The 11274-nt window shown below is 31.3% G+C and overlaps 1 protein-coding gene across 1 annotated transcript; it reads left to right on the top strand.

Moving 5' to 3' along the window:
• The first annotated feature begins 5771 nt into the window (after nt 1-5771).
• On the top strand, nt 5772-10917 carry SMIM28 (small integral membrane protein 28). Its single transcript, XM_074265296.1, has 2 exons — nt 5772-5978; nt 10047-10917. The coding sequence occupies exons 1-2, from the start codon at nt 5868-5870 to the stop codon at nt 10446-10448; spliced, it is 513 nt and encodes a 170-aa protein (XP_074121397.1). The 5' UTR covers nt 5772-5867; the 3' UTR covers nt 10449-10917.
• Nucleotides 10918-11274: the final 357 nt, after the last annotated feature.

The following is an 11274-nucleotide window of genomic DNA, read 5'->3' as shown; positions in this document are numbered from 1 at the left end:
TGAAATAAAAATAAAACACATGATCTAAGTTATCTTAAGTTCCATGAGAGCATAAAATATTTATTAAATTACTTTAAAACTTTGTGGGGTTTTTTTCCTTTTCTCTCTCCCTCCAGTCCTAGACATGTCTACCATTAGACACAAATAGGTATATAGAAACATTTCAATATGAAAAACAAACAGGTATATAAGGAATCCAATCCTGGTTGCTGTGAGAATGTGAAACTACAAATATCTCTTTTGAAGAACATCAACTCTTCCCTCCTTCAGGCACATTATTTCAGCATCTTCCCACCAATGAGAAAAATCTCATGCAAAACATTTCAGACTTGTCTAGAAATTCAGATTATGCATTTATCATGTGTTACATATAACATTTGGGTTTGAGCCGCATAACAATGATAATTATGATGATAATAATAAAAATAACAACAACAATAAGAGCTGGCATTCATATAACATCATGTTTGTAAAACACTAGATCGGGATAACTAGGTGGTACAGTGAATAGAGCAGCAGTCCTAGAGTCAGGAGAACCTGAGTTTAAATCCAGCCTCAGACACTTATGCAATTCTAGTAAGTCACTTAACTCTGTCAAGTCACTTAACTCTGTCTTTCAAAACTTAAAATTAAAATAAAACGCATGATCTAAGTTATCTCAAACTCCATGACAGGAAACATTTATTATCTAGATTTCTTATTGATTACATATCTATCTCAGAACTCTTTACACATTGGTTATGTAAGAAATGATGATTGAATTCAATAAGTTCACTAATTGAATGGATTCTAGGACTGGGATATGATGCCCCCATTGATATAACTTCATACAATATGGCAAAAGTGGAAAGAGCTCTGACTCTGGAAGCACAGAACTTCAGTTCAATCTGTTCTCTGATATCACCTGTGTCACCCTAAGCAAGTCATTAGATCTTTTAAGTCTCAATTAAAAAAAAAAAAAAATATATATATATATATATATAGGGGCTGGTCTAGGTGACTTTTAAAAAAATTTATTTTTAACTTATTAAATAAAAAAGCATTTTCATAATAGTATAATAAAAAAGATGTTTGCATGTGAAACTGAGAATCTATTATGTACAACCTGCTATTCCCTTTTAAATATATAATAAATATATAGTATATATTTTATAGTATAAAATAATAAATATATAATTATATAATAACAAATATCAAGTAATTTTTTTCCTTTTCTCTCCCTGCACCCCTGCCCTACACACATATACCATTAGACACAAATAAGTATATAAATATATACATACAATACAGATGTGTATATATGTGTATATATATGTATACATATATATATATTATGTATGTATGTAGTATGTGGTACAGTCAATAGAACAGCAGTCCTACAGTTAATAAATAATAAATATATAATAAAAAGAAAAACAAGTAAATTTTTTTCCTTTTCTCTCCCTACCCCCCCCCAGCCCTAGACACATCTACTATTAAACACAAAGAGGTATATAATATATACACATAATACATATGTGTGTGTGTATAAATACATACTAGGTGGTACAGTGAAAAGAACAGCAGTCCTGCAATTAGGAGCTGAGTTTAAATTCAGTCTCAGACATGTATTAGCTGTGTGATTCTTGTAAGTCATTTAACCCTGATTGCCTTCCAAAAAATAAAATAAAAATAAAACACATAATCTAAGTTATCGCAAGCTCCATGATGGCAGGAAACATTTATTATCTAGATTTCTTATTGGTCACAGGACCTAGAACAGTATGCTCTACACACTGGTTATATAAGAAATGATCATTGAATTCAATAAATTGACTATATTCTACACATATTTCTTTTTATCAGTTCTTTTTCTGGATGCAGATAGTGTCTTTCTTCATTTGTCCTTTATAGTTAATTTGGGTATTTATAATAATACACATGACTTATTCACTTAAACTTAAGTGACTTCTGAGGTTTCCTTTTAGCTCTAGATATCTGGTTCTCTAACTTTCCTAATTGCAATTAACTATTGCCAGTTTTCAACAAACTAGATTTTTTACCTTCTGCCCCCTGGCTTTTCTCAGCATTTTAGCTTTGTGAAAGCTTGTATTTTCCACAGTAAGCTTTCTGTCAGTATCTATTCTGTTCTAGTTTCTCTCTCGGCTGATTTTCTTTCTGGTCTGAGTACCTTCAGCTCTTCCCTCAGTTTATATTGACCATAAATTTGGTTAGAATACTTTCTATTTCCTTTCCCAGTCATTAGTACAAAAAAAGACTTACTGCTGACCTTTATATGAACTCTCTGCATAAGTCACACAAATCTGGTACAGTCCAGGTAATTTGTAATATTTCTGCCTCCAGCCCACCAATTAGTTGTCATTCATTTTAATTGAATCGTCTAACCCACTTAATTTAATTTTTGTAATAGAATTTTGGGAGACATTGCATTGAACAGCTAACTAAAATTCAAAAGTATACTACTTTAACTCCATCTTCTAGTTTACATAAATATGTGACTGTTTTCCTAGCACATTTTATTTGTAAGTATCTGCTCTATCCCTCAATAGCCACTAACATCTTCTATTTTTACTCCATATCAATGATAAACATTGAAAAGTTTATCAGGATATATTATGTTGAATCCAATACCTCCTCTATGCCCCATCTATACAACTGCCAAAAGAAAGAAACCTTGAAGAATTAAAAAAAAATAATCGAACAATTCAAATTTAAAAGAATTAAGGAAAAAAAGAGAAGCAAAATAGAGCACACTTTCAAATGATTTTCAGAAAGAAGTATGAAAAGATTCCAATTGGTGGCCTATATAAGACACTTTTAGCATTCTTATATAAATGGAAGCTCTGAACTACTGTAGCATTGAGAAGATTGTTATCAGATACCAGATCAGGTATACTGTGGATACAAATCTTCCTTTGACACTGTCTAGCTGTGTGACTGCAGGCAACTCATTTAACCTTTCTCAATTTCATTTTCCTCATTTTTAAAATGAGGGACCATCAAAGATCTCTTCCAGCTCATTTTTAAAATGTTTTATTTGTTTATTGTAAACTTAAATAGAAAATAGGAAAAAAGAAAAAAGGCATTGCTATGTGTACAGTAGAACATAAGAGAAGATTCAAAATATAAAGAAATACATTTCCATTTCAAGAAAGACTATTAAATAAATAGGACACATTGTGTTTAGAACTGCCCATTTTTGCTTCCTTGTAGGTTTTCTTTTGCTTTCTGCTGTGCACTTTTAAACTTTGTTCTTTTTATCCTTTCCCCTCAGATTACAATTAAATGTGAATATTTATATGTATGCATATATATATACACATACATTTGTAAACTCACACATCTATACACATACAGACATATATGACATATATGCATAATACACACAGACATATATAGATATCAATAATCATACACATACATATACATTTACATGCATCTCTGGAAGACCTACTATGGTCATTTATCCTCTATTTCTCTGAAAGTGGATAACAACTTTCTTCATAAATCTAAGTCTTTCCATTATTTTTCTAACTCTACCAATGCACCACTTCCTACACTACAGCAATCTTCCAATCTTATATTGTATAATTATATTAAATTGTCTATAGCAAGATTGATTATTATGGTTGACATATAGTATAATTTCCCTATTTTTCTCTTTTGAGTAAAGGTATTTTAGCTTTAACTTTGAGATCACAATTACTAACCCTGCTTTTTCTTACATAATAAATTCTATTCCTAGCTTTTAATCTATAATCTTATAGTAAAGAATGTTTTGGAGTCAAATTGAAAAATTCTTATGCTGATATTAATGCTTGTACCTACCAAATTGAGCCCAAAAAAAAGCATCCTGATTACTAGAAAATAAATATGATTCGATGATCAAAATGGGCAGAAAAACAACACAAGTACTTGGAAGCTAAAGAACACATTCCGCATTGCATATCTTTAAGGACAGAAGGCTGTATAGGAATAGAAATAAAATAATTTCTAGATTATCTCAAAGTGATGGCAAATTTACTTCACTTTACATAGTAAATATATTCTTAAAAGAGATTTAAGGTATTTTTAATTTGTAATTCAAATATGTAATTCAAACCCATTGCCAAACTATGGCTGAAAAGCTTGCTATTTAATTGTCATTTTATCTTTGATCTAGAGGGAAGGAATCTGAGAGACCCCCTCATTTCACAAATGAGGAAACTAAGATTCAGCAAGGCCAAGGTCATGCAAGGATCAAATGTCAGAGGCAATTTTGGAATGCATGTCCTCATTCCAGAACTAATTATCTTTTACTATACCGAGTGTATTCCTTCAAGAAATCACTTTGTAATGAAAATAGCTTATTTCATTTTCTCATGATGGTTTTTCTTCAAATAAGAGAATGCCAGAGCAACACTAATAATATTTTAAATGAGGAGAAAACATGAAGCAAGAAGAAATAAATTGGTTGTTCCACAAACAGGTTCCAGAAAGAAGGTACTCTCTGGTGAATATTTTTATAAAATTGAATGTTATAGTACCAGACACAGGTAAACCAAGTAGACAATGTTCTCAACAAATTATAGAAATTACTAGTTTTAACATGTAATAACATATTTAGTTTGAAGATTACTCCACCTGGACTTAGGAAAACCTGAATTTGAATCTAGTATCATCACTTGCTCTGGTGATCCTCAATTTTTCATCTATAAAATGGTCATAATAAGAGTATCTGTCTCACAAAGTGATTATAAGGATCAGGTAACTTCATGTAAAAGCACTATAAATTGTAACTCAAAACACCATATAAAACATCACATAGCATTACTTTCATTGTTTTGTTTCAATTATTCTATAGAAATCATAATATAGTTTAGTCTCAATTATTTATTAATCATTCAAATGATAGTGGACTTTAGAAAATCTCCAAATTTTCAACTAGGGAATAATATCGCAACTTTTCATGAACAAATCTTTCAAGAGAAAAAAAAAATTGCCCTAAAAGAATGAGGCAGAATGATTCCAATTCTACAACATCCCAAAGGAAAGAGGTGTGGGGGGAGGGGGGAAATCTAAATATTTCTGTGACATAAAAACCTTATATTCACTTCAAAATTTCAAGAGAATTCATTTTACAAAGTTCACAAATAAGCTATTATATGCAGGTGTTGAAAAAAACAAATTGATTTTAAATTTCCATGTGTCTGCAGATAAATATTATTCTTAGCCATGAAACTAGAAAAGGCTCAGTCCTAACAACCTAAGCTGTTTTCTGGCTTCTGTTCAAGTTTATCATTAGCATCTATAGTCTAAATAATTCAGTAAGACATTATTCATATCTCCTTGCCTCTCCCCAAAGTACCCATTCTCTATGTACTGTCTAATCCAGTAGCAATTAAAGGGAATTTAGCTTGTTTTCTTCCTTCCTGCTCTGAGATAGAGATCTCAGTCTCTGGTCAGGGGTACAGTGAGGGAATAGGAAAGGGTGTGGGAAGGAGGAGCAAAAGTCATGTTTATTAGATACCTAAATTTAGAAACCTATCTATCTAACGAATTAGAGACCATGTGGTCTTGGATTCAGATGCAAATTCTACTCTAATAATCCTAATGCAGAAAATCATGCCTGATACTTGATGCCTGCTTTCTCAATATCCCAGACCACTAAGATAAACCCAGAGAAATTAAGTTAAAATAGCTAGTTCAGACTAGAAGGTGCCTTTGATACTTTCCTCTGTTGCTGCTAATCACAGGGGAAGAGTTTGCCAATGGTCATCAGCTGAGACTATCCCAGCAGGGTGAGGGCCAAGAGCAAGGGGCGTTGTTTAAATCTGGAAGACAAGGTGGAAGAACAATAACCGAGACAGCATCAGCTTGATGAAAGCATGAGGTGGCTGTTAGGAAGCAGCTGGAGGCAGTTTGGACCTGCTGGCAGGGGCGCCTACGAATGGTTAACTAGTGAACCAAGTCTGCCACTTCTGGACACCCAGCTGCAGGTCTGTACTTAATGCCTTCACTCTGTGATGGGTCTGATTGCTTTGCCAATATTGCCTAGTTCTAATGTAGGGACTGCATCATGGTGATATTGGACAGAAATGTTAATTTGCTAATGTTGGGTATGATAAAAATTGAAATTTTTCTAAATTTGTCTTAGAGGTATTCTAAAGTGTAAAAGAAATTTAATAAAGCTTTAGGGTTGTTTGTTGTTGTTGTTGTTTTCCTCAAAAACTACTTTCTCTTAGGACTGTTTAACAATTTTCTCTCTTGGCTCTTCTTGGCCTGTGATCAAGTTGAGATTTCTAAGACTCATAAAAAAAAAAAAAAAAAAAAAAAAAAAAAGCAGTTTTTTATTTTCTTTGGTAATAGTCAATAAACTATTTTGCTTTCCTAAATACTAGGGAAGAGATTTCCTTTCCTTTGGATATAAAAAGGGGCACACTGTGTAACTTGGAATGGAAAAGTTCAGTTCTGAAGATTCTTTATCTTCAAATAAAGAATTCTTGCATTAGAATAGGCATTCTTAATCTGGGGTCCAGGAATCACCAATGTGTCCATGGATTTATCCATAACCTTAGAATTTTTAACATTTTGATAACTATATTTCAACATAATTGGTTTCCTTTGTAATTCTATGTATTTAAAAATTTTTAAACATTATTCCGAGAAAAGTTCTACAGTTTTCACCAGACTACTAAAGGGGACAATAATACATTAAAAAAAAAAAAAAGGTTAAAAAATACCTGAATTAGAGTAGCAAAACAATACAATAGAAAAAAATAAAGATGTCATTTTTGTTTGTTTTTAATGTCAATTTGAAAGATTTGGAATTAACAAATAGTAAAAAGGCTAGCCCAGTAGAGTTTAACAAACATCTTTGGGTAGCTTAATCTAATTTTTTAGGATTTAATTTGGAAAATGTACATAAAATAATATCCATTATTCAAAAAAGTTTTTTAATCAAAACAGAGCCCATGACAGCTACAGGACATTCAAGCAGCTACAAAGGAAAATACATGAATCTGCCCATTATTGAGCATAAAAATTAAAGCAGAATGTCATTGAAAAATATTTTTAAATATAATGCAAGTTGATAAATTACATTTTTAAAAATATAATGTAAGTTGATAAATTATTTTGCATGAATTTCTTAAATTAACAAAGTAAGGAGAAACCTCCCCCTAACTATTTGCCTCCTAGCACTTCTTGGAGAAAATGGAAGAATTATTTACATCACTAAACCTTTTGGCTCATCAGCATTTGAATAGTCACAGTTATATGTGTATTATGAAATTCTACAGTTCAGTTCCTCATGTGTAAATATTTTTTTAAAAGGTTAAAAAAGAAATGATTCCAATCTTCCTGAGATTAGAGACAAGTTCAACTTTCTATGAGTGTCTTTATATATAAAATATATGTCTATATATATAAATGACACACACACGCATATATATACACAGAATCTTTGAAGGTTAAGCATTTGTATCTTTTATATCTATAATGTAAGAGCCACTATGATTTTTCACATTAATAAATAGCTTAAGTGTAATTATTTTTCATTACTAAGAATAGGGAATGAAATAATAGATATAGAATATGGTCAATGTTTTTCTTTAAATCATAAATATTAAATCTAAAGTATTAAAATACCTTCACACATGGAGTGACATGATACATTTCTTAATATTTTGGACTGTTGAGTGAGGTGAGGGTAGGTCAGGGACCACAGTAATATTTCTTGGATTCCCCATGTTGACTTCTAATTTAAAAGAGTTGCAGATAATTTGGATCTCACCTTCTAACGCAGCTTTTCTACTTGATTAATGTTGTGGTCCATTAATTAGTCTAGAATTAATCACTTAATATAATAATTAGTTGATTTTGTAAGACAATCAGAAGAAAGCCAGCATTCATTTTTTAAATAATTCTAAATATCAAAGCCTCTGTAGGGTACAATTCCTGAAATGGATTTAAGAATAAAATATTATAATAATTTATTAATAACTCACATATTGATAAAATGTAATTTTTAGCGGTTCTGAACAATTTATCAGATTTTTCTTCTTTTAGTGCTATAAATGATTTATATATTTGTCTGGATTAGTTTTGTCAGTGTAATAGTCAGTGTAACTTTCTGAGATTTAAAGATGGTAAGCAAATGTTCAATATTTATTTGCTTTTATAAGGATAATCTTCTAAATTTGTATTTTACCTACCCATATATTGATAGTTATTTTAAAAATTGTGAAACATTTAGAAGAAAAAATAGAAAAAATCCTCTAATTTGCCTCAAAATGTCATTTATAAACTATTTTTTTAAATAGCTAAGCAAAAAACTTTTAATCCAGAATCTTGGTCATGACAAAAGTATTTTCCCTGCCATTCATACAGAGAGAACTATGCAGATCAAAGCATATTATCTTCACCTTTTTTTGTTGCTGTTTGCTTTGTTGTTCCCTTTTGTTCTGATTTTTCTTTCACAACATAACTAATATGGAAATGTGTTTAAATTGATTGTACATGTATAACCTATATCAGAATGATTGCTGTCTTGGGGAGGGAGGAGGAAAATGAGGGAGAAAGAAAAAAATTGGAACAAAATCTTACAAAAATGAATACTTTTTACATATAGGTGAAAAAGTAAAATACCACTAATTTTTCTTAAAGTTCATTTTTCTATCTTGCAAAAATTAAGGAAAGAAAACAGTGATTGAAGTTTTACTTATGGTGTTAAATTATGTAGTAAAAGGCCTTGGCTTTTTCTTTTGACTCAGTCATGCTTGCTTTAAAAAAAACAAACAAACACTTTAATAGTTATTTGTACATGTGGTTCCATTTGCTTCATTTAATGAGAAATCAAAAGTTCATTATTACCTAATGATATTAAAATCAGATTTTTTTTTACTTTTAGGAAGGAAATTCACTTTTCTCTCATTACTGACTTGGTTTCTTATAATTTTATCATATTCTGGATATAGAACATGATTGCTTGCCCAATAATACTTCATAATGTTTTGTGATCACATACTACCAAATCAAGTTACCTATGAATTTAGTTGTAGCCTTTCCTTAAAAACAACAACATCAACAAACAAACCTTATTACTATATGAATCATACCTACCAAATGAAAGCAACTAAAGATTTTTCTTCCATTTATTAGACTTTGAATTAGTTTTTAAAATATTTATCAGTGGTAGGTACTCTTGTATGAACTGATGCAGAATGAAGTAACTAGAACCAGGAAAACTATATGCTGAATGACTATCATAATTATGTTATTATAACAACATAATTTTAGGAGCAAATTGAAACTATAAGTTGAATATTTCTAAAGACAAATCTTGACTCTTAAGAAAAGATGAGAAAATGTATCACCCTCTTTTCACTGGAGAGGTGTGTGTGTGTGTGTGTGTGTGTGTGTGTGTGTGTGTGTGTGTACATGTGGACGCACTCTCTGGTGTTTATGTCCACTGGATTCACATAACTGATTTTCTTTGCCAAAATTCTTTGCCAAAAACTTCCAGGCAAGAGTAGGACATATTCAGTAATGATTGTGGTGAAAAACAAAGGGTATCAATAAAAATTTTAAGACAAAAGAGGGAAGATGTTATTAAATCTAATTATGTAAATCTCAAAGAGCTTCAGGAATTAAATCTCTGGAAATGCTAAAAGCACCTACTTCACAGATTTGCTATGAGGAATAAAATAAGTCTAAAGCATTTGCCAAAAATGAAAACAATAGCAATGAACAGACCATTGACACTGGAGTGTGGAGATATCTTCAAACATTCTGAAGTTATCTTAGCACTACATTCACTCACCCTGAGTTTTTGTATGAATTTATATCTGCAAAATTTGTGAAATACTGAAGCCATTCATGCTTTATTAAAACACTTTGTTTTGTGAATTATGATGTCTTTGGTACATATGGAGTAATCATGCTATTCATAAAGAAAAAAAAGCTATATAAGAAATAATGGCAAGAGATGAAGAAATAGATACTTGAGTGTTTTTGGTTTTGCTTTTCTCCTCTTATCTCCTCCAATTTTTGTTCCCTAAATCCAGAGCACACATAAGATAAGCTCTACCAAAGAAGACATAGAGCCATTCCTGTGCATCATTCTTCCAGCCACCATCCTGCTTTTCTTGGCATTTGTGCTACTTTTCCTGTATCATCGCTGTAAACACCCAAGACCCCAGGGGCAGATCTTCAGCATTGACCTTCCAGAACACCTACCAGAGAGAGAAGTGACTGATTTCCTTTCAGTCTTACCTTGGAGCACTGAGCAGACCTTCCATTATTCGACCTTGCATCCTGAAGCTACTTTTCTTACAGTGTGCCTGCCACCCTCTTATGAAGAGGCCACTATGAAAACTCCTGAGGAAGAAGTACAAAATAGGATTGCCCAAGGTCTAGGGCCTCTTTATGAAGAAGAGAGCACTCGTAGGTTGAATGATAATAAATGACCTTGACTTGCAAATCCCTTGTATCAATAGCTATCAGCCTTTTAATTGGGAAGGATCCAAAAAAACTGGATCAGGGAAAGGGAGTATGATAGTCCATGAAACAGGATATTCCTAGACTGAATGTAAGCACTAGAGATAAATTACAATCTTAAGAGTAAATGCAAATTTATTTAATCCATGTAATACTTTCTGTGACATTAATGAATATTTTTCTTATTTCATAAACATAAGATAAAATAAATAATACTTTCAATTCCCTACCGCAAGTGAGAAGAAAAGTTCCATGAAGGTGAAAGAATTTAGCTGAAGTTGCCAAAGATCACTAGCTAATAAACACACCAAAGAATATTTTCCTTACCCCTCAAGAAACTCTTGAGAATTTAACATAGAACAATTCTAGGCAACAGACATCAAGAATTGTTTTATATCTTTCACTAACGTGAGGTCAATGAATTTGGAATCAGACAAAGAAAAATAAAGACCAGTCTCTGAGAATAACTGGTTAAATACAGCTTCACTTTTGTCCATCCTTAAAACAGACCAATGAATATGTGTATGTATATGTGTCTGTGTGTGTATGTACATATATATGCATATATATACATATACACTCATAGATATGCATATATCTAAGTTTTATTCGTATTTTGTTTTTATGTTTATAGTTTTTCATGAGAGATCTCATAACAAAGAAAAATATTTAAGTAGAATTAATTATACAGTGACTTCATCTGAAGATGTAGCATTTCATAACTGTAGCACACACCCTCAATTTTCTATTTTAATCTATTTTCTTTCCTTTATACCCCTATTTCATTGAAGGAAA

The sequence above is a fragment of the Sminthopsis crassicaudata genome, chromosome 4, assembly GCF_048593235.1.
Source record: "Sminthopsis crassicaudata isolate SCR6 chromosome 4, ASM4859323v1, whole genome shotgun sequence".
In the NCBI taxonomy this organism is placed as follows: domain Eukaryota; kingdom Metazoa; phylum Chordata; class Mammalia; order Dasyuromorphia; family Dasyuridae; genus Sminthopsis; species Sminthopsis crassicaudata.
The sequence above is the reverse complement of the archived record's forward strand: the minus strand, read 5'-3'. Positions and strand labels throughout refer to the sequence as shown.